General features: G+C 40.8%; 1 protein-coding gene across 1 annotated transcript in view; it reads left to right on the plus strand.

Annotated features, from left to right (window-relative positions):
* The window catches only part of CCDC178 (coiled-coil domain containing 178), a 349,227-nt gene that overhangs the window by 148,566 nt on the left and 175,548 nt on the right, over positions 1-25,113 (plus strand). The window contains exons 11-14 of the mRNA XM_006091677.2: positions 3,905-4,047; positions 6,978-7,131; positions 12,977-13,072; positions 13,224-13,360. Of these exons, the coding sequence (XP_006091739.2) occupies positions 3,905-4,047; positions 6,978-7,131; positions 12,977-13,072; positions 13,224-13,360 (530 nt within the window). The remainder of the gene's footprint in view (positions 1-3,904; positions 4,048-6,977; positions 7,132-12,976; positions 13,073-13,223; positions 13,361-25,113) is intronic.

Raw genomic sequence — 25,113 nt, forward strand, 5'->3', positions numbered from 1 at the left:
ATTGGGGTGCTGTGAAGAAGGGTTACAGATGTCATGCAACCCAAATATGAAAACCCTCTGCTGTAAAAGGGAACAGACATCTTACAAATAAGTGATACTTTACAAAGAAAGTGATAGGGCAATGCATTTTTCTTTCATAGTGTGAGAATAACTGACAAAACTCAAAAATGAAAAGCAGAATTATGAACACGGGGAGACCCAAATGACTCCTCAGAGAGCAATACAAGTATGTGCATAGATACTGCAGGAAAGTAAGCTAGAGTAGTGTTTCAGGAACGGGTTCGAAAGCATGAGTCCATGTGTTTGAATCCCTAGACCTTAGGTCTCTCTTTAACCTTTGTGCCTCAGTTCACGTATAAAATTACTGTGATAACAACAGTGCCTGCATCACCAGTCCCATGTGCACATGAAATCAATTAATATGTGGAAATGCCTAGAATAGAACTTTCCATATATTAATAGTTCTGATTAGAAGTAGAAGATAATCTGGATGTGAAATAATAAAAGGAAAGGCAACAGATTTTCTTGACGTAGGGGAGATCTTTACTCTCAAATGCCAGACCAGTTCCTGGCACTGATGTTGTTATAATAAATTTCCCTTCGATTCAGTTAGCAAGAGGCACTCACTGTTGCTGGAAATAAGAAAGTTGTAACTGATGCAAACATGTATTTCCCCCTTGGTTTCTAATTACAAAACTGTTCTCTCAAGTGATATGCTTCTCCACGCTCTGTGTATGTGACACAATATATAAGTGAATATACTATCCTTTACAGATAAGTATTTTATAATAACACTGAATATTCTCAAACACAACTAACATTACTTGTCACATAGTAAGAGCCCTAAAATGCTTTTGAATGATGGGTAAATAATTAAATAAATAATTGATAAATAGTTGTGTTGCAGATTAGGGAAAAGAAAGTGTTACTTATGATTGGTCTTTTTTTTTTTAAATCATGTACCATAAAGTGTTCAGAGAAACTAAGTTTTAAATTAATCATGATCTTCAATTTTGCCTCTGTATTACAAACACAGAAAGCATTCTCTCTCATGCCTGAGATGTTAATTTCTATTAAACATTTATAACCTGAAAAATAAATAATTGTCCTTAAAGAATATTATGAAAAATAGAGGACATCAGATATTATCCCTAAATGTAGGAAGATAAATTACTTTAAGTGAAGTAATTTAAGCACCATGTGAAGCCCTAAGCACCATGACCTTTGACCTCTTCAACTTCAGTGACTTCTCTATCATTATCAAACTACCATCACTAATGATCAAAACTAGAAATGCTCATAGATAAACCTATTAAGATAACATAAGTCCCATTTTCATAATTTTCTATGCCTGTGAAATTTTGTCCTACATTCTGACATCTTGCTTCCACTACTTAATAAATGTAAGAAGACTGAATTCATGCAAAGTATCTTCTCTGACCACAATGAAATGAAACTATAAATCAGTGATAGAAGTGATAGAAGGAAACTGGAAAATTCACAAATATATGGGAATTAAAGTATTTCTAAGAGAGAGAAAGAGAGAGAGAGAGAGAGAGAATGAACACAAGGGAAATTACAAAATAGTCTGATATAAATGTGAACAAAACACAGCACATGAAAACTTATGGGATGCAGCCAGAGCAGTGTCCATAGGAGAAATTAACAGCTGTAAGCATCCACATTTACTCACTATCCTAACTTTATGCCTTATGAAACTAGAAGACAGGGGCAAGCTAAACCCAAAAGCAGAACGAAGGAAATGATAAAGATTACAGTGTGGAGATAAAATACTGTAGGTAGTAGGAAAACAATAGAGATAATAAAAGTAATTGAAAGTTGACTTTTTGAAAAATATAACAAAATTCACAAACATTTAGCTAGACTGATTAAGGGAAAAAATGAGAAAAGTCAAACTACTAAAATCAGAAATTATTTTACAGGTGAAATGTGTCATTGCTCTAAGGACTGAACCAATGGCAATTTCCTGGTTTGGTGTCAGATTGTAGGTACACAAGCTACTAGCATTGGGGGAAGTTGGGTGAAGGGTGTAGGAGGAGCCTCCATCCCCAACCCCCTGCCCTGTACATTTATCTGAAACTTCCTATGGAAAAAAAGTTAAAAAGTTAAAGTAAAAAAGTTTATTTATGATGAGAATAAAAAAATTATGTATATACCCTACACTCCCGAGCCTAAAGGAAAATCTTGTAGGAGTTACTGTTGTCTGTGCTAAATAATGAGATTTATTGTTTTCCCAGGAGGCAACTGCCTCCTATTGGTCTACGACTTGGGGAAAGGACTCCTTGCTCCTTAGTGTCTTCTCTTACCCCTCCTCCCACTGCTAATAGGACCTCCAGTCCTTCAGTTCTGCCTGATGACCAGGATAACCACCCTTCTCCTTAGTGTGACAGAAAAGAGAGATGGGAGAGACGGGAGAGTGTTTATGTTACTAATTCATAAAGACAATAAAAATGGAATATTTTGACACTTATAATAAGACTAGCGGCCTGGTGCATAAATTCGTGCACATTGAAAGGAAATCAATTAGAAGAAATATTTTAATATCGCTATTCGCCCTTTCTCTATAATAGAGGTGTCAACCAAATTCGAGATTGACAATGACAGGTGGAAACACACGCGTGTGATTGGCACCAGTGAGAGCTTTATATGTATCGCGAATGTGCGAGTCAACTTAGCCTTTTATATGTATATAGATAAACTTGCTTAATTAGACCTGCTTTCTGATGTAGCTAAACTTTTTCTAGCCCAGTGAAGCACCCCAACTTCTCTTTCAGGTAACTGTCAGCAACACAGCAGTAAATATCAACATGAAGCAGATTATTATTGTAGATCACGCAGGGAGAACAAAGGGTAAAATATTTAGCTGCAGCAGTGTTTCACTATATTCTGCACAGTGAGAAAACCTGAAGTTACTGTTTCAAGGTCCACCATTTCTTACTTCTTTTCAGTCGGGTCAAGTTTCTAAGCTTTCTAAATCTCCATTTTCTGGCTAATGAAAAAAAAAAAAATAGGATTCCACTGTGTCTGCTGTCTGTCTACTCCGGGACTTCTGTGAGGATCACATGAGATGAGGCACAGAAAACACTTCACAGACATTTGGTTAAAGTGTAAATGTTTCCACCTGGGTATAGAGGCTAGTCGCTAGGGAGAGGAAGCTGGGTGTTGCTATGGGACGTCATTATCTGCAGCCCACAGCAGCCGTTTCCGGGCTGGCCAGGGTGGGGTGGGGTAGGGGGAGTCTCAGCAGCGTTGGTTGCGATTTGGTGGACTGTCACTCCGGGTTGGTGGCGGGGTTGTGTCCCATTTGGGGGAAGCTGAGTGTTGCTTTGTCGGCCAGGTCTGCACTGCCATTTCTCTATAAATGGCATGTGTGCGTCATGGCAGCTCCTGCGTTGAGCATCTGCTCCAGGCACATGTCATAGCGACTGGTCGGACAGTGGGAAGGACACCTTGCATATTAGCCTTTTATATATATAGATAATAATGGTTATTCCTGAATGAAAAGGTTTCAGGTTATTTCATTTATTTTTATCTGTGTTTTCTGATTTTTTTACAAGACAGTATTTGAACAATAAAACCAGTAAAAGGTAGCAATTTTGTATGGGTGACAAGGTGATGGTTTTATTTTGGTCCTGCTTACTGGAGAGCTGAAGTTGTTCTCTTCAGTAGCTTTTGTACATCCTCAGTATTTATGCCTTCAGGGGAGAGGAATCTCAGAAACTGTGCTCAACAGTAGACTGAGTATAGGAAGAAAATCGATATGAAGAACTTTTTATTTAAATAGAAGCTAAGTCTAAGGTCCTTTTTCTGATCTGTCTTTTGTCTGATTCTTTTAATTAGCCATTATGTGCATATGTTAGCAAGATATTCTTTTAATTTCTAGGTAATGGAACTATACAGACAAGTTCATGGAGAACTTCAAGATGCTATAGAAGACTGTGAAAAACTGAAATTGAAAATTATACAAAATAGAGAAGAAATGGAAAAAGATATTGAAAATGATGTAAAAAACATGGAAGCCTACAAGTAAGGATTTTTCACAAATTCTACTTATATAATTTAGAAGTAAAATATTAATTAAAATGTAATTTATATTCCTGTATGAGATTTTATATCAAGAGAAAGGAAAGAATCTAAATTACCCATATTATCTTATCAAGCTTTTATATAAATTAAAATATGTGTCTTTACAAGTATGAATCCGTGTGTGTACAGGTTCCTAAAGCACCGTTTTTTCCTGGTGACATTTTAAAGCTCTTTATACATCTTGCCAAATTGTGGATATGATATAGCAGTATAGATATCCCTGCTATCTGTGTGCAAAAGGGACTATTTAAATTTTTTTTCAGCATGGGATATTATTTAAAACAAATTATATAGTCTTGTGTTAATTATAAACATAGCATCTAGGAGCTCCAGTGGCGCAATCGGTTAGCGCGCGGTACTTATAAACATAGCATCTAAGTATCTTAATTTCTATTTATTTGATTTCTAATAAAATGTAATATTTAAAAATATGTAGATTATGTATATACATATATATGTGATTTTTATTTTATTTTTGATATATTTATGTTTGATGATATTTCATCTAATTCCACTTGTTGTCTTTAAATTTTTTATGGTTCTGTGTATAGGAAAATTTCCTTTATTCAAATGGATCGATGATTTAGTATAGAAAAACTCATATTGTTTTATTTTTATTGAATTTATTGGGGGTGATTCTGGTTAACAAAATTATACAGGTTTCAGGTGCCCAATTCTACATGTGTTGTAGAAAAGCTCTTATTTATATAAAACTAGAATTAAGTAAGCATAGCAAAATGAAGAACACAAAATTTATTTATAAACCTGTGATCTAGATAACATCCATTAATTAAGATATTTTTATTTCCTCAGTCCTATGTCCATTTTAACACATGCTTAAATATAATCTATTATTTAATATATAAATTACTTTTGTAATTCATCTGATTTTTTATATCTTCATTGTCATTTAGCTAATATATTTTCTAGTTTTCATTGTGATTTCCTCTTTTACCCATGGTTATTAAGAAATATATTAAAAAGTTTTCTATGATGAATTTCTATTTTCTTCTTATTATTATTTTCCAGCTGAATTATACTTTGATCAGGGAACATTATGTAATTTTTTAAAATTATCTTTATTGTTGAAAGAATTACAGATTTCCCATTTTGACCCCCTCTGACCTACATCCCCCCAGGCCTTCACCTCACTATAGTCTGTGTCCATGGGTCATGCACAAATGCATATAAATTCTTTGATTAATTTCTTCCCTCTGAAATTCATAAGTCTGTCTCATGCTTTTGTGTCTCTGGATCTATTTTGTTCATCAGATTATTTTGTTTATTAAATTCCACATATGAGTGACATCATGTGATACTTGTATTTCTCCGACTGGCTTATTTTGCTTAGCTTAATGCTCTCCAGGTCCCTCTAGGCTGTCTCAAAGGGTAAGAGATCCTTCTTCTTTACAGCTGCATAGTATTCCATTGTGTAAATGTACCACCAGTTTTAATTTTTGATCATTAAAAATTTTTTTCCTGTATTTCCCGCATAATCATATCACTTTTATGGGTTTCAAATAAATCTCCCAGTTTATTATTTTATTTATAACTAGAGGCCTGGTGCACAAAATTTGTGCACTTCAGGGAGAGGGTTCGCTCAGCCTAGCCTGTGCCCTCTCACAGTCTGGGAGTCCCATGATCGATTGCCCTGCAGAGGGAGGCCCCACCCACCTGCTGCTGCCTGCCAGCCAGTGGCCTGGGCCTCCCTCTTTGGGGTGATCAATCACGGCGCTCCACGATCAATCACTCCAAAGAGGTAGGCCCTGCCCACCCGGCCAGGCCTCCACAATGGTTTGCCCCTGCAGAGGGAGGCCCCACCCACCCGTTGCAGCCTGCCAGCCAGTGGCCTGGGCCTCCCTCTGCAGGGCGATTGTGGGGCGATGGCGGGGCCCTAGACCAATCGCATCGTATCTGCCTTGGCTGGCCTGGCACCAGTGGGTGTCATAGCATGGTCTTCTGGACTGTTGTTCCTGTGTTTGGCCGTTTGGTCAATTTGCATATTACTCTTTTATTATTATCGATATCTAAAAAAAGTTGGGGTTATCTGTAGATGATAACTTTGTCACTTTCTCACTGTACTTTTTCCATATATTAAATTAGAACAACATTGCCTAAGGAGATTTTATATTTGGAATGTGTTTTCCACCGACCGGAGGAGAGAAAGGGTTATGGGGTTCACAGAGTAGTGCTGGTCCTTTCTGTGGGAAGTCACATAGGAACAAAGAACCCCTTGGCAATGACCTCTTTCAAATGAGCCTCTTGTTATCAAGGACAGTTTCTCCCGTTTCACCTCAAAGACTGTGTGGCCCTTTCACGTTTACATCTTCTCTTTTAGTTTCTTTAAACATTTTTATCTTTATTTTATTTTTTGCCATCACCATTTATCTCCCCCTGTACCCTCTTCCACCTCTACCCCCTCACTTGCAGTCATGCCCCCCTTTCTCTTTTTTTTTTCTTGCTTTTCCATCCCTGTACTATCCAACATATGAGTCAGAGGTCTCTCACCTGAAATCAATTTAAACAAGTAGTTTATTTTAAATAATTTACAAATGTTTTATTTTTATTAAATTTAGTGGGGTGACATTGGTGAATAAAATTATGTAGGTTTCAGGTATACATTCTATAATACATCATCTGTTTCTCTCAATTCATTTACATTGGAAACAAATACTACTGGCGGATATTTCTGGCTTTTACCTTTGATATCTAGGTGGGACTTTTCAGGAGTTGCTTTGGGATGGGCGAACTCTCAAGAATACATGAATTTCATTGATTTACATTAAGTCAGAAGCTAATTTAAATATCCCTAACTTTAATATAATTTTCCTTTCAATGTAGATAAGATCACCGGTGTGTTTTTCCCTTAGGAACCAGATGGACCAGCTTACCGTCATCTTTGATCACTACAGAAACTTGATTCAAAATGTGAACGAAAGCATCGAGAAGAACGAGGAGGCCATGATTGTCACCCTGAAGGAAGCCCAGTCGTCCTCAGATGAATTATCTGCCTTAAGAAATACGGTGAGTGTTCATGTTTTAAAAAACAAAATGTACTGACTTTAGTTTTGGTTTCCTATAGCCGCCTAACAAATTATCAGAATTTTAGCAGCTTCAAACAGTACTATTCATTATCTCCAAGTTTCTCGGTTGCTCTCCTGCAGGATTTCCAAGCCTGGACCCAAGGTGCCCCAGCCCTGCATTTCTTCCTGGAGGCTCCAGGACGAGTCTGCTTTCGGGCCCACTCGGTTTTGGCAGGATGCAGGTGCTATGGTTGCAGAACTGAGGCATTTGTTTTTAGTGCTGGTCAGCCGGGGATCAGTCTCTGTGTTTGTTTTTCTATATATTTTTATTGATTTCAGAGAGGACGGGAGTGGGAGAGAGAGAGAGAAACATCAATGATGAGTGAGAATCATGGATCGGCTGCCTCCGGCACACCACCTACTGGGGATCCAGCCCGCAACCTGGGCATGTGCCTCAGATGGGGACTCGAACCATGACCTCCTGGTTCATAGGTCAGTGCTCAACCCCTGAGCCACGTGGCCCATTCTGTGTTGGTTTTCCCCTGTTGGTAGTTTCTTTCAACTTTAAACCACGAATGGGGATCAAGTCCTGTCATGTTTGATATCACCCTGATCTTCCCTTGTGACTCATTTTTCCTGTCTTCCTCTGCTGCCACATCTCATTTACTACAGTGAAAGGAAATAATTGTAAAAGGAAGTGATAAAATGATAAAAAGAAATAACAGTATCTTTAACAGGCAATAATATACACATTCTGGTTCCAATTTGCATTCCTACCTAGAGTTAAAACTGCATCTTTTTTGCCACTTTCTATTATCTCTCTTTAATTGTATCTGATTTTTAAAAAATAACACATAGTTATTAATGAGCTGAGCATATTTTAATGGCTTTTGGGAGGTCATTTGTATTTCCTTTTCCATGTAAAACCTGCTCATGACTTTTCCCCCTATATGTTGAGTGATTGCATATTTTTTATTGATTTGTAAGAATTGGTTGTTTATTGATACTAAATAGTTTAAAGTTACATATTTAAAAATATTTTCACTCAGTCTTTTTTCATGTCTTTATAACTTCTGATGAATGAAATTTCAATGTTAATTTAGTAAAAGTTATAATAATTTTCTTTGAACTTTGTGATTTTCTGAACTTAAGAAATTTTTTTCTACCTCAAAGTAAAAAAAAAAAATAACCTGTGTTATAATTTTGCAAATGTTTTGAAATTTTGCTTTTCATATTTACAGAGTGCTCTTAAATGAAGCCATGTTCAAAATAATCAAAATTGAGTTTTTTGTCATTCTATCTTTTATGTACAAGTTTGTAAATAATAAACTATCTCTTGAATTTTAGGAATGTATATTTCACTTGCCAGGTGTGAAGCAGAATCAATATGAAATTCATTTATGGGTAGGGTGTGAAGAGAGGTTCTAATCTTTTTTCCTTTTTTATTGAATTTATTGGGTGACATCTATATATATAAAAAGCCAGCGACCAGAATGCTGGAACGACCGGAATGACCAGTTGCTATGATGCCCACTGTGGCCTGTCAACCAGCCCAATCAGGGGCGGGACTGGCCTGCCAACCTCCTGTGGTCCCTCCTCCCAGCTGGTCCTGCCCCCATTCGTTCCCCCCTACCCCGATTGGGGGTGGAGCCGGCTGGCCAATCACCTGTGGCCCCTCCCCCCCTGCCAGCTCAGCCTCAGTCAGACCCTATTGGGGCAGGCTGGCCGGACCCCACCCATGTATGAATTCATGCACTAGGCCTCTAGTCTTATATAATAAAAGGGTAATATGCAAATTGACCCTAACAGTGGAAATGATGCAAGAGCTGCCCCCCTGGTGGTCAGTGCACTTCCATGGGGAGCACCGCTCATCCAGAAGCCGGCTCATGGCTGGACAATGCAGCGGCAGTGGCAGGAGCCTCTCCCACCTCCATGGCAGCACTAAGGATGTCTGACTAATGACTTAGGCCCCGGGGCTCCCAGGCTGCCAGAAGGATGTCTGATTGCCAGCTTAGGCCCGATCCCCCAGGGAGCAGGCCTAAGCCAGCAAGTGGACATCCCTTGAGGGGTCCTGGACTGTGAGAGGGCGCACTCTGGGCTGAGGGACACCCCCTGAGTGCACGAATTTTCTTGCACTGGGCCTATAGTTGGTTAATAAAATTATATAGGTTTCACTTATACAAATCTGTAATACATCATCTGTATGCTGTATTAGAGGCCTGATGCATGAAATTCTTGCATGGGTAGGGTCCCTAGGCCTGGCCTGCGGGATGATTGGGGGGCCCCCGCTGGCACCCACGTTGGCCGGCCTGGCCCCACCTGCTCGCCAGACCTGCCCCCCGCTGCCACCACTGGTTGCCTCCCACAGAGGCGATTGGGGGGCAGCACCAGCCCACTCACCAGCCAGCCCTGTCCCCTGCCACTGCTGGTTGTCTCCCTCTGCAGGGTAACCAGCGGGGTGATTGAGGGGCCCACCCTGGTACCTGCCTTGGCTGGCCTGGTGCCTGTGAGGCTGGGGGCAGCTCTTGCATTGAGTGTCTACTCCTTGGTGGTCAGTGTGTGTCATAGCGACCGGTCATTCCACTGGTCTTCTGCTGTTTGGTTGATTCAAATATTAGGCTTTTATTATATAGGACTATTTGTTTACTACTCCAAGTCAGGTCTCCTTCCTTCACTATTTACTCCCCCTTTACCCTTGCCTACCTCCCCCACCACTCTTTCTCTCTGGTAATCACCATACTGTTGTCTGTGCCTATGCAGTGTATATTTTTTTCTTTATTCCTATATCTTTTTTACCCAGCTCCCAACCCCCTTCCCCTATAACAGCTGTCAGTCTGTTTTCTGTTAACTCTCTTCTCTATGAGTTTGTTTATATTTTGTTAGTTTATTTTGTTCCCTAGATTTCACAAATGGTACTTGTTTTTTTTCCAGCTGATGGAAAGGGAGACTGGATTCTAAAATCTAATATGACTCGTTTCATAGCCTAGCATAAGGTCTTTCATAGAGAATGTTGTATGTGTAATACTATTTTGGAGAGACTTTTGTTGTTGTTGTTGTTGTTGTTGTTGTTGTTGTGTGTGTTTGTTAATTTTCACCTGAGGGTACTTTTCTGTTGATTATTAGAGGGAATAGAAGGGAGTGGAGAGAGACAGAGAGAGAGAAACTTCGATGTGAGAGAGACACACATCAATTGGTTGCCTCCTGCATGCATCCTGACCAGGGCAAGGGATTGAGCCTGCAACCTAGGTACGTGCTCTTGACCAGAATCGAACCTGGGACCCTTCAGTCTGCAGGCTGACACTCTATCCACTGAGCCAAACCGGCTAGGGCTTTGTAGAGACTTTTTTAAAAAATATATATTTTATTGATTTTTTTACAGAGAGGAAGAGAGAGGGATAGAGAGTTAGAAACATCTATGAGAGAGAAACATCGATCAGCTGCCTCCTGCACACCCCCTACTGGGGATGTGCCCACAACCAAGGTACATGTCCTTGACTGGAATCGAACCTGGGACCTTTCAGTCCACAGGCTGACGCTCTATCCACTGAGTCAAACCGGTTAGGGCTGGAGAGACTTTTTGTACTGGGTGAGATTTATATTAAGTCAGATACAGACATCCTTGCAAGTGGAGTCTTCAAAAAAGCCACCAGCAGGTCAATTAACGATAATTCTCATGGCAGGAAGCTTTGAAAGTCTCCCAGTTTTGTTCTGCTTCTGGTGGCCACCTGAATGCTGGTGTTCTCCACAAATGTGGAACGGTATTTCCCAAGGCTACCAAGGACCAAAGGAGGGAGGGATTGGAACAAGTTAAAACAACACAAGGGGGACCCTTTCCCCCCACCCACAGGGGAGTCTGTACTTGTTCTTCAGTAAATCTCCACCTTTGCCATACAAAAACCACACAAAAACAAAACACAGAGCTCATACTTCTTAATAAGGTCAGGCTGGTTTTCTTGAATAAGTGCACCTCAGGTTGCTGACAGCCTTTAGTTAATCTCCATAGTTCTGAGAGTTAATCTTGACATTTTTTTTGGCCAGTTTTCTCATTACTCTTATGGAGGAGAATTTTTAGGTGTTCTTATTCTGCCATTTTAACTGATGCCCGTCACTAGACTTCTATCTTGGAATGTTGGACTCTTAGTTCACATTTCCAACAGTCTTACTTTTCCTTCAGTCTTGCTTGTGCTGTCAAACATGTCAACAGGTCTTTTTGGTGTACTTGGCAAGGTAACATTCTCTTTTAGCCCAGGATTATACAGACAAACTCACATTGATTATTTTAATATTTTGTATTGTTTTGTTTTGCATTTAAATTTTATTTATCTGAAATTTAGTTTGTAATAATGTGAGTTTAATGTGCACTAAAGAGAGTGCTTTAGTTTTTTAAAATAGATATTATACATTATTCCAGTTCCATTATTTAAAGTAAATGATTCCTCTCTTACTGAATTCAAATACCACTTTTAAAAATACTAATTCAGATCTATTTTTGGCTCCAGTTTTTTTCCTCTGATCTTTATTACGATACCAAAAAATAAATAGTGCTTTATTCTAATGGTATTGTATGATGTTTTTAATATCTGGTAGCAAGTTTCCAACATAATTTTTATTTTTCATATACCTCTTGACTAGTTATCTATACTAATTTCATTTCATGCAATTTGAAAAATAATATTTCTAGAGTGCTTTGCATTAATTTTGGGTTAACTAACATTGTATTTTATTAGGCCTTTGAATGACATGCCATGTTTTTGAATGTAGGTCTTGATTTAAACTTTTAAATAAAAATTTGTGTTTGCTTTACATAAGTCTTCTCTTTTGTATTGGATTTATTATAAAATTTCATATATTTTTGACCAAATTTTTAAAGTATTTTCACTATGTTTTTTAAAATATGTTTTTATTGATTTTTAGATAGAGAAGAAGGGAGAGTGAGAGAGAAAAAGAAACATCAATGATGAGAGAGAATCATTGATCGGCTGCCTTCTGCACGTCCCCTACTGGGGATCCAGCTACAACCCAGGCATGTGCCCTGACCCAGAATTGAACCCCGGACCTCTTGGTCCATGAATGACAATCTATTGAGCCACACTACCTGGGTATCACTATGTTTTTAGTAGCTTATTTCTCTTATAGATAAGAGCTATTATCTTATATTTGTTCAAGGGCATTTTACCAAAGTCATTTGCTATAGTTTTGGTTAGAATCTCTGTTAGATATTAAATCAGATAATCTAAATTTCTATACATGTTACCTATTCACATTCAATATTATAATAGTAACATTTGATTCCATTCAATTGCATTTAGCTAAACTTTCACAAAAAATGATTAATAATAATGTTGGCAAAACATAAGCTATTCTCATTTGTTTGTTCAATGGGCATGCACTTAGCATTTTATGATTTATTTTGATGTTTGCTGTTGATTTTTTATATTTGGGTAGTTCTTCCTTGTTCTCGTTTAAAAATTACAGAAACTACATGGTGAAAGTCAAATGGCTGTTTGGTGAACTGTAGGCTCTATTCATGTTATTTTCTGCTTTAATTTGTTGATGTGATGAACTATGACTTAAATGAACAAATCTTTATCTATTCTTACAACATAACTAAATACATTTTATTTTGTCATGATGAATTATTCATTGTGCACTGTTAGACTTGATTTTCTATATTTTATTCTTAATCTTTAATATATAAAAAACAGCCTATGGTATTATTTTATACTATTTTAATCAATATTTATTAACTTATGATAACTGCATAAAGTGAAATATAATCTATTTCCTATTTTACAAAATAATGTAATTCGCCACATTAATTTATTTTTGTGTACATTTTCTCTTAGCTAGAAGATTTGAAAAGAATTTATGATCAACTACTCTGGAGGAAAAAAAATTATGAAAGTGAATATGAGGAAATACTTCAAAGTTTTCGTTCTTCAGTAAGTTGACCTTGTCAACTTCCCTCTGGATTTCCATTCTCAATTCCCAAACATTAATTTATGCAACTAAAGTAATCTTATTATTTTATATATTATTTATTTTTGAGATACATAAATATGTACAAATGATTCTTTTATTCTTTTCTTAAAGAAAAAAGCATGGGACAATGAGCTTGCTGATGTCGCAAAAGATTTTTCAGATCTTTCAGTGATATATAATAAATTGATAGAAGAAAATAAAAAACTTGAGATGGATATTGAAACTACAGCAGATTCAATCCGTGAAAGGTAATTCTGAAAACATAATTTTTATTTGTATGTAACATACTAATCTACACTAGTAAAAGACAAAGATGCTAATTGACTGTACCTTTGCTTCACCCTAAGCCACACCCACCAGCCAATTAGAGCGATTATGTGCAAATTAACCCAACCAAGATGGCGGCCTGCAGCCATGGAGCTGGAGCAAGCAGGAGGCTTGGTTGCCCGGGCAATGGAGGAAGCAAAGCTTCCCACCTGCCCTGAGCAGGCTGTGGCCTCCGCTAATGGCAACAAAGTTTCAATTATAGAAGAGAAATAAATCCCAGATACCTGCTTCCAGCCAGCCTCCACTGGGAGCTTGGGTGGCTGGGGGTTGTGGCCAGCCTGCAAACAGCCATCAGCCCCTCACCCAGGCTGGCCATACCCCCATGGGGTGAGGGTCCCCACTGGGGGGCTTAGGCAGCCTGAAAACGGCCCTCAGCCCCTCACCCAGACTGGCCAGCCACCCCAGTGGGGACCTCCACCCTGAATGGGGTGTGGCCAGTCTGAAAACAGCCATCAGCCCCTCATCCAGGCTGGCGAGGCCCCCCAGTGGGGACCCCCATGCTGAAGGGGCTGTGGCCAGCCTTCAAACAGCCATCAGCCCCTCACCCAGGCTGGCCAGGGACTCCTATATAATAAAAGGGTAATATGCAAATTGACCCTAACAGCAGAATGACTGGGAATGACTGGTCACTATGACACACACTGACCACCAGGGGGCAGATGCTCAATGCAGGAGCTGCCCCCTGGTGGTCAGTGCGCTCCCACAGGGGGAGAGCCGCTGAGCCAGAAGCTGTGCTCGCTGCTTCTTAGCGCTGCCTCAGAGGCAGGGGAGGCTTCTGCCACCACCTCTGGGCTCATGGCTGGCGAGCACAGCTGTGGTTTCTGGAGCCTCTCTCACCTCCACAGCAGCACTAAGGACCTCTCGGGGATGTACACCTACCAGCTTAGGCCTGCTCCCAAGCTGACAGGCAGACATCCCCCAAGGGGTTCTGGACTGCAAGAGAGCGCAGACCCCTCCCCCCCCGCCCCCAGTGCACAAGTGTTGTGCACCGGGCCTCTAGTATCTATCCTATATAATAAAGAGCTAATATGCAAATTAACACTCATGCCCTCACAAGATGGCTGCCTATGACAAGGCTAGCAGGGTGTTTAGTGAGGGACTATCAGACCAGCAGTGGGGGCAGTGGGGGACAATTAGGTTGGCATGGGGGGGCAGTAAGGGGCAACTAGGCCAGCGGGGGGCAGTTGTGGGCAACCAGGCTGGCAGGGGGGGCAGTTAGGGGTGACCAGGCTGGCAAAGGGAGTATTTGGAGTGAACAGGCCAGCACGGGGGGAAGTTAGGGGCAATCAGGCCGGCACGCAGTGGCAGTGAGGGGTGATAAGGCTGGAAGCGGGGGGCAATTAGGGGTCACCAGGCAGGCAGGCAGGTGAGTGATTAGGAACCAGCAGTTCAGGGTTGTGAGAGAGATGTCCGACTGCCGGTTTAGGCCCGATTTTTTTTTTTAAAGAATAACATTTTTTTATTAACATGATTTGTGAAAACACATAGGGTAGAACAGTTCAAGGAAGGACACAGACAGTGCCCTATTTTAGGTCCCAAATTTCTTCTTTTTGATGGGTGGTGGGAGTTGAGCGATGATGTCATCCAGGGGCCTTTCTACTGCCACCAGTGTTCTTTCATCCAAAAGATCCATGGAGAGTAGAGGCTTATGTATCTTAGAAATTTTAAAGGCATGGGCTGTGCGCTTCCTGATGACATCTGATTCATTTGTGGGAGGAAGTGGATTGTACAGTAAGGTTTTGTCATTTGGAAGAGGCAACGACTTGTCGATGATGCAGAACATGTAGGCATCGTGGAGAAGAGTGTGCATTGGTCTCTTGGGCTGAAAACTGATGTGTGTGATGGGAGTATCCCTTTGGAGCCAAAGGTAATGAAACCCCTGCTTCTGGGTGGTCCGGCTTCACTCTGTATACTGTTTGTCTGGAATGCTATATTCAAATATCTGCTGGTCAGAATGAGCGATGACCAGGTTGTTGGTTTTGGGGGCTATGGCCAGAGCAGTCACAGGGAAATTGTAAGCAGGAACCGTGCAGTGAAGCTTTAGACGTTTCACATTACACACATGGACTCCAGCACTGGTGCCCGATGCAGCTAACCAATTCCCATCTGGACTGACCTTTAAAAGACACATGGACTCCACTGTCCCTGACTGAGCCTGAAAAGTATGCAGGTGCTTGAAGCTTCCTTCCAACAGCCGAACGATATGCAGAGACCCTTGATTTGAAGCCACAAAGAGCTTTGTTGAATCTTCAGAAAACAAAATCTGAACAGCAGAGCGAAGGAATGCTGGCATTTTGGAAACCCTGTGGAGGCTCATTGTGCATGATTTTTGTGCACTGGGCCTCTAGTATATATATAAAAGCCTAAGTGACCGTTATGAACGGCCAACCAGCCGACTGGCAGTAGCTATGACGCACACTGGCAACCCAGAGGGCAGATGCTCAACACAGGAGCTGCCACCTGGTGGTCAGTGTGCTCCCACAGCCAACCTCCTGTGGCTGGCCGGCACCGATCGGCCCTGATCGGCTGGGAGGGACCCCACCCATGCACAAATTTGTGCACCAGGTCTCTAGTGTTAAATATAATAAACCTCTTCATTTTGTGTTCTTGGGGTTATATGGTAGTTGTTTATTTTAACTTAAATTTCGTTTGTTTCTGTTTCAAATATTGCTCTTTAATCACTCAGAATCCCTTTAGAAAAATCACAATAGTGAAAAAAATGATCTTATAAAGTGTTTTGCACTCAGTCATATCACCTCCTTTTGATGTATCCTCTTATACTCAAAGATACTTTAAAGTTTAAACATCTCTAATGAAGTTTATGATCTCCTTCAGTCAACCCTCAATTCTTCCCTGTAACTACTAAATTACTTTTCTTATTTCAGAAACCTACAAGTTTTTTTTAATCCTTGTTGTATTTCAGCATTCATATTTAACATGATAATAAGAAATGTTCCACACACACACAGTATTTTTTTTAGATCTGTTTGCTTTTCACTGCTCCACCACAAGCTGTCAACATGTCTGACATGAATTTGCAGGGTCTTTCGAACCTGGTGCACATACAGTCTCTATGTGCGCTTCCTAATCTATTATCTCCACTGTGGAAGGGACGTTCTTTTCTTATGGTTGGTTATAAGTATGATCGGTTTCCCTCCATATCTGCCTTAATTTTAGCTGAGGGAAGAGGACAAACCACCTCAGGTATCCCGCCGGGTCTCCGATCTCGGAACAGCAGGCACACCTGCTCTGCAGCCTCACACCACACCTGGCCCTGGTTTGTCTGGTTCCTATACACTGGCCTTACTTGAATTTCTCCTACTCGCCACATTTTCTTTCTAGCCCATAGGGCATTTTATGTTATTTCTCTTTCTTAGAATGTTTCTCCTCTTATACCTACTTGATTACCACGTACCCCTAAGATTGCAGCTTAGGAGTCAGTTCTGGGAAGCTTTCACCAACTGACCAGTTAAATTCAGTTCCTCTCTTATGTATGTATATAGTACAGACTCCTTTCTTCTTTATATCTCTCATTACATGTGCAATTTTCTGTGTGTTAATATTTGACTGATATATGTCGCCCTCAAAAAAAAAAAAAAAAAAAGGAAGATCCATGAGGGCAGACAGAGGTCATAACTACATTTTCTTCACCATTGATTCCTCCTCATCAAACATAGTGCCTGACACACACGGTGCTCTCTACGATTAATTCCTGAAGGGAGGGAAGGAGGGGAGAAGAGAGAAGTGATGATGCCACTTGATGATTGTGTAGGAAGTGTGTTAAAATTTCTTGGTGGTTACTTTATCCTTGGAAATGATAGAATGAACCCATTTGTAAAATTTATCTGTTATGTTTAACATACGTTTTTAAAGAAAGCAACTGGATCATTGTTTTCTGAAGAGTAACCCAAAGCAGTAGCTGCTAATATTGCTACATTTTATTTTATTAAGAACGGGAACCAGAGGAGAAACATATATGTGAAGAGTGGGTAAGCTAATGAGACCCTCTGGAGGAGGTAGTACAGATGTTCCTCCCTTTTCTCCCCATGGACCCTCTCCACTCAGGCCCGGCCCCTGCCAGGCCTTCACCACACTGGTGTCTGAGAGCACTGATTAGATCAGTGGTTCTCAGCCTTCTGGCCCTTTAAATACAGTTCCTCATGTTGTGACCCAACCATAAAATTATTTTCACTGCTACTTCATAACCGTAATGTTGCTACTGTTATGAATCGTCATGTAAATATCTGATATGCAGGATGGTCTTAGGCGACCCCTGTGAAAGGGTCGTTCGACCGCCAAAGGGGTCGCGACCCACAGGTTGAGAACCGCTGGATTAGATTGTCCGGCAGTAATGAGCCACCTCCCCACCTCTGTGATATACAAGCGTAAACGTTTATTTCTCACTCGCATTGCAACTCAGCCCGGGTTGCTGTGTTTGTGCTTCTCAGATCCAGGGTCAAGGGTCAGATGCTCCAGGGCCTCTTGCTCAGATAGTGGGTGCACACCCATGAGGTCCCTGGGAAGCTGATGGGTGTCGTTGCCGCGCACACCTCATTGAACAATGTGGTCACGCCTGACGGGTGAGTAACTGGGAACCCCAATGCAATGCACCACGCGCAGTGGGAACGTGTTCCCTGGGACGCACGGGGCTTGTCCAGATAGCACAGTAAGATGTCACTCGATTCCTTAATTTTCCCTGGAAATTAAAAATTAAACAGATGATTTTAACAGCAGAGTACACAGTGATGAACAGAGAGTTCGTGGAGGATTAGTAAAATAAGAGAGAGTTTAAGCACGAGTGGATAAGAGGTCTATCAGGTAGCTAAGTGATGTTCCGAAGGAAGAGAAGATAAAGGACAGAGCTGAGATTTGATGACATAATCAGCAGTTCATACATTGCAAATAGTTCTTATCTATATTTCTTTCCTTTTTATTGAATTTATGGGGGTGACACTGGTTAACAAAATTATACAGGTTTCAGGTGCACAGTTCTACACATCATCTGTACACTGTATTTATTATGTGTTTACCACCCCAAGTCTGGTCTCCCTCCATCACCATATATACCTCCTATATCCACCTCCTTTCTCTCCTTCCCTTCTCCCTCCCCCAGGCAGTCGCCTCACTGTTGTCCTTGTCTATGAGTTTTTATTTTCCTTCTCTCTCTTTTTTTGGCTCCCTCCAGTCCCCCACATACAATTAACTCACCCATAATGCCTTGGCAGGGCCAGACCAAATGATTTTGAGGGCTTTACTAGTATATGACCCGCAGGCCGGACATTCCCCACCCCTGCTTTAGGTGAGGGCCAGGAAGGGGGAGCAGCTGGAACTCCATACACACTCCTAGTGGGAGTGCAGTTCTGCAGAAAAGATGGCAGCGCTATTTACTACTGAGCTAACTGCATTCCACTCCCAGGGATATGCACCACAGTGAATCCCGCACATGTTCACCAGAACCTCTTCTGAGAATGTTCATAGCATTAGTTTAATAGCCACAAACTGGGAAATACTTCAGTGAACATAACGAATAGAATGCATGAAGAAATTGTAACATATTCATACAAAGTGAGCAATCAGAATGGACAGATTTCAGCTACGTAGAACAGCTTGTATAAATCTCATAATCCTAATACTGAGCAAAAGACACATAGAGACTATAGGATCCTGGTTAAAATAAACAAAGAAGGGGAGGGGTGGAGGTCAATGGAAAAAAAAACAATAAAAAAACAACCAAAGGGGACATCTGTGCTACTTTCAACAATAAAGATACATTTTAAAAAATAAAAATTAAGCAAAGCTCCACGATGCTGCCAGAACCCGGGGCGGCAGCTCCTGGGGCAGCGGTGCCTGAGAGCACACGCCAGTGGCTCCTACTGGCAGCTTCCCTTACTGTAAATCTGATGGGGGCTGTGACCTGTACATTTAGGAACTCTGACTTGCATGCTCTTCTGTGTAAAGGTTTATATTTATGTTACATTTAAAAACATTTATATTACATTTATATTAAATTAAATTACATAAATTGTTAATTTAGCCCAACAAAAAGTGTACCCACTAATCATGTAAAGCTGATTTTATTTATATATATATATATATATATATATATATATATATATATATATGAAAGTCCCTGCCTGCAGCGAGTCTACAAGGAAACAAGTAATTATTATAGAAGCTATACTTTATTAGCAGCCTAATAAGTACAGTAAGAAAGGCAGAGAAGGCTTAAGTTAGTAGGAGATTCTGAAGCTGCAACTGATTTTAGCCACTAGTGACTATGATTACCGGTGGTTTTTTCCTCCATTCACTTCTGTGGTTTGCTGTAAGCACTCTGCCTTCTATGAAGTTCTCCAATTCATTTTATTGTTCTTTCTCTTGGACATACTAGAGCAGTGGTGATGTTTTACACATAAAATAAAAAAGCTAAAATGCATCCCTCTACATGGCTGCGTGCCTGCTGCCCTATAACTGTTTGCAGGTGTAGCACCTGATGTATTTTCCCCCTTTCTGGATCCGCGAGGACTAATCTCAGGCCTGCCCTATTGTTGATGTGCATTAAATGTTTGTTGAATAATACTTTTGGTAGAAAATATTCATTTGTAGAACACTCTAAAACGGCGGTTCTCAACCTGTGGTTCGCGACCCTTTGGGGGTTGAATGACCCTTTCACCGGGGTCGCCTAAGACCATCGGAAAACACTTATATAATTACATATTGTTTTTGTGGTTAATCTCTACGCTTTAATTATGTTCAATTTGTAACAATGAAATTGGGGGTCCCCACAACATGAGGAACTATTAAAGGGTCACAAAGGTTGAGAACCACTGTTCTAAAAGGTCACATGAGATACAGAAAACAATATAAAGATCAATGGTTTTTATTATTTAGTGTCATTTATCTTTATGTTAACTTTATGCAAAGAGCAACTTTATAATTTTGTAGTTATACCGAATAGACTAATACTGCAACTTTATGTTTATGACTAAATTCATAAAGTGATGCTACTTTGATTAATGTTCTTTAGAGGAATAAATTGACTCAGGCCATACAAGATTCTCAAGTAAAGATCTTAAAGATGAGCTCACAAAATTATAAGACGATAAGGAAAAATGAATGATTTATCAGAAATAACCATCAGTATATTTAACCCCTCCAATAATATTCAATAATAGGATTATTAAATTAAATTTACCTAAGTAAGCTTAAAATTATTGAAGGGAACAAAATAAACTAATAGAACACTATCAAAAACAGTTCAGGCAGATTTGAAAAATAATTCACCAAACCTTGTAAAAGTTAAACCTGGATTCAGTTTTATTGAAGATTTTATTAATTAAATAGAAAATCCAGCTGTGGAAAAAAGAACCAGTGCAATTAAAAACACAAAGAGAGCCCTAGCTGACTTGGCTCAGTGGATAGAGTGTCAGCCTTTGGACTGAAAGATCCCAGGTTCTGTTCTGGCCAAGGGCACATGCCTGGGTTGTGGGCTTGATCCCCAGTAGGGGGCGCAGGAGGCAGCCGGTCAATGATTCTCTGATCATTGATGTTTCTATCTCTCTCTCCTCCCTTCCTCTCTGAAATCAGTAAAGAAATATATTAAAATATAATAAAATAAAACCAACCAGTAATCATTTAAAAAAAACACACAAAGAGAAACCCAAAAATGTAGCACAGAGAGGGAAAGAGAGAGAAGATATAGAAGGAATATTAAGATCTATGGACTGTGGGGTGAGAAATAAAGGAGAAAATGGGAAAGCAATATTTGAAAAGGTAATGGTGGATGACAGCCCCTAATTCTTTAGAGTATGAACCCTTAGAGTCAGGCACGGCAATAAATCCCAAACCAGAGAAACTTAGAAAGAAAACTTGTAATTTGATTATACTCTAGGCTTACTCATAGAGGAAGAGGACTTGGAAGACCTGACATGTTTTTGTCAAACGCATCTACTCTGTAGTGACCATATCAGTGAGTGGCTTTCCTGACTCTTTAAATTCAAGGGTGCATGGTGCTTCCTGTTCAAGGCCAACACCTCTGTCTGCGCTCTTGGTCTCAATCCCCTTTGCCCTGTAGTAGCCATAGTTTTATATTCTTTTCATTTCTATTTTTGGCATCTTCATTCCTTACTCTTTCCTCCAGCCTATATTCATCATTAACCCTCCTGAAAATCGAAACCTGGCCTACATCTTGTTTGTATCTTCGACAATCACACAGATTTTTCTTCCATTCTCATTAAATTTTCTATATAATCAGCACTGTTGGCTAGATTATTAGCAATACTTGTATGCTTGTCTATTAATTGCTCTTGGACACACACCAGTCTGGCTTCTGAGGTCCCCTGCTGCCAAATGTATCTGACTTAACAACAAGGCAACCCACCTCCTTTCCTGAATCCACCGGTTGATCTCTACTGGTATAGCACACCTTTCCCTACGTGGCCCAGGCATTTGTGCTGTGGCCCTCTCTGCAGTGCCTTGAGGAGAGCCAGAATGCCTTTCTCTCGCTTCTCCCCTTAACTCTCTGAAGCAGTTCTCTCGGGAAGTCTAGAGCAGCTCATTCAATCTCCGCTGGTCCCCTGGTAGATTAACTCAGCATTCTGACCGCAGCCCAATTTGCATTCCTCATCTCCCTATTCCAGGAGTTTTACCTACTCTCATTATTTTAATACTAGAGGCCTGGTGCACGAAAATTCATGCACTGGAGGGGGGTCCCTCAGCCTGGCCTGCCCCCTCTCACAGTCCGGGAGCCCTCAGGGGCGGGAGGTGACCTGGCCATCAGGGGAAAGCGACGCCCCCATCACACCTCTGCTGCTGCCACTGCCAGCATTGCAAGCCTTGGCTGGCCCTGGTTACCTGAGCCTCGGGCAGCCCTGGGCAGCTGGGCAGCCGCCATCCGAGGCTTGCCCGCACCTCGGGCTGGCCCTGGGGACCCGGGGGCTGAGGGTGGGCCCAGCCATACCGTGCGCCTGCTGCTCCCCCGGCTGGGCTGAAAGGACTGGGGGACTCCAGCGGGGCTCAGGGGACTGGGCACCGCCATCTTTGTGAAGGTGTGATGGTCAATTTGCATATTCTGTCTTTATTAGACAGGATGGATCACATTTTTTCCTTTCTTTTTAAATCTCGATCCATATCTTTTCTTTATTCTGAGAGTAACATTTTGAATGCCTCCTCTCTCCTCCAACACCACAGCTTGACACTATCACCCACCTAGGTACTGGTTTCAGGCATCATCTTATCTCTCTCTTTCCCTACTACCAGCCAGTCTCTTAACCAACTCCTATGAAGTCTATCTTTTTAAAGGTGCTTTCCTTTCTGTCTGTTTCAGTGACCACTGAAATGAACCAGGCCCTAAGGATCTTAATTGGAATATTAAAGGAAGCTTCCAACCGGTCTGCCTCACTCCAAGTTTGAGCCCTCAGATCCAGCACATACAGCATCAGGGATGCAAATTATCTGCAAAAGATGAAATGTCATTTACATTCAGCAGCTTAAAAAAGTTCCCGAGGCTCCCCTCAGCAGTTGGAGCAAGCCCAGGCTCCTAGATGAATAGATTAGACCCTGTAATCTGTCAGCTGTACAACATCAGACTCATCTCGTGCCGCTCCCGCCCACGATCTTTCCCTTCCAGCCTGTAAAAATGCTCACATATCCAAGCGCATTGTTTTAAGCTCCAATATGTTTCTCTGGTCTTCCTCTGGCTGACAGTCCCCTCCTTAGTCCCCTCCTCTTCCTCCTCTTCTGGCTTGTTTTTAAATACGATTCACTGATTACTCATACAGTAACTCAGACACCAACTCTTCCCAGATGCTTCCCTGTGGATGAGCTACGGTGGCATTAAGTGCTTCTTCCGCTACATCCACTTCTTTTTCCTTCATGAGAACATAAACCGAGAACCTTTGTTTTAATTCATCTTTGTATCCCAACCACCTAGCATAGCACTTGACATGTAATCAGTGCTCAACAGTCTCTGTTTAACTAACGCTCTCTAGTTCCATAAACTTCTCTCCTAGCACTGATCACATTATGCACAGTTACTATTGGTTTGCCTATTTATTTATTTATTTATTTATTTATTTATTTATTTTATTTAGTAATCCTCACCTGAGGATATTTTTTCCACTGATTTCTAGAGAAAATGGAAGGGAGGGGGAGAGACACAGAGAGAGAAACATCAGAGTGAGGGAGACACATTGATTGGTTGCCTCTGCATATGCCCCAACAAGGGCCAAGGTACTTGCCCTTGACAAGAATCGTACTCAGGACCCTTCAGTCCGTGGTCTGACACTCTGTCCACTGGGCCAAACCGGCTAGGGCTGGTTTGCTTATTCGTAGCTTCCTCGCAGTTGAGCTCCTGTTTGCAGGCGTGTGTGTCTCTTTTACTCAATAGGTGCTAAATAATGACATAATGAACTCTTGAGAGATGAAAATAGATGTGTATTATCCTCATTTCTTTCTCTGCTTTAGAAACTCTGATCTCCTGTTCTCTCTGCTATATGTCCTGATGTCACACCTCCCTCTGATATCTTTCTGCTCCAAGGTAATAGTAATGGGTTCTTACCTTTGTTATAGTTGTCTTTTTTCTCTCATTGTATTCCATCTCATTAAACGAGATAACACTAACAAAAATCCATGCTGGCATATACCTTTTAATTAACAAGACTTTCTTAAATCATTTGTATGTGTAATTCAGTGTATGTAAGTACGATGTATACGTTCTTAGTCCTCACTTAATGTTGTTGTTGTTGATAGATTCTTGGAACTGCAGCAAATTGACATATAAGGCAGCCAGTTTTCCCATTGGCTAATTGTCATAAACAGAGTTAAGTATGGTATCTCACCAACATTATAATGAAATGATGTTGAACAAAACGATGTAATTAGAGGACCTGCTGTATTATTGTTTTCATATATAATCTTTAAAATATATATTTATTGATTTCAGAGAGGAAGGGAGAGGGAGAGAGAAACATCAATGATGAGAGAGAATCATTGATCAGCTGCCTCCCCCTTCTGGGGATCAAGCCTGCAACCCAACCATATGCCCTTGACTGGAATGGAACCCAGAACCCTTCAGTCCACAGGCCAAAGTTCTAGCCACTGAACCAAACCAGCTAAGGCTTCATGTTTACTCTTTATAACAACCTAAGTGGTAGCTGTTATTAAGCAAATTTTACAGATAAGGAAATTGTACATGAAACCATCCTTCCAGTTACACAAGTAGCAATTGGGATTTCAGTATAAGTGACTCCAAAATTTATGTTTTGTTTGGGTGTTTTTTTTCACTTAGTGACACTGCCTCTTCTCCTCCATTGGCAAGTCTCAGCTCCTGTTTCCTTTTTTATTTTGAAGCCTCACCTGAGGATATGTTTTTTGATTTTTTTAGAGAGAGAGGAGGAAGGGAGAGAGAGAGATGGAGATGGAGAGAGAGAGAGAGACAGAGACAGAGACAGATATCGACGTGAGGGGAAACATCAAAGATCCATTGCCTCCCTTATGCTCCCCAACCGGGGATCAAACCCTAAACCTAGATTCTCTATCCGAGAATTGAACCATTGACTTACTGATGTACTGGATGACATGTCAACGAGCCACACAGGCCAGGGTGCGGTGCCTGTTTCTGACATGTTACAGCAGCCTGTGGACATGACATTTACTAACTACTTGAAAAAATGTCAGA

Source organism: Myotis lucifugus, unplaced genomic scaffold (assembly GCF_000147115.1).
Source record: "Myotis lucifugus unplaced genomic scaffold, Myoluc2.0 scaffold_93, whole genome shotgun sequence".
Taxonomy (NCBI): domain Eukaryota; kingdom Metazoa; phylum Chordata; class Mammalia; order Chiroptera; family Vespertilionidae; genus Myotis; species Myotis lucifugus.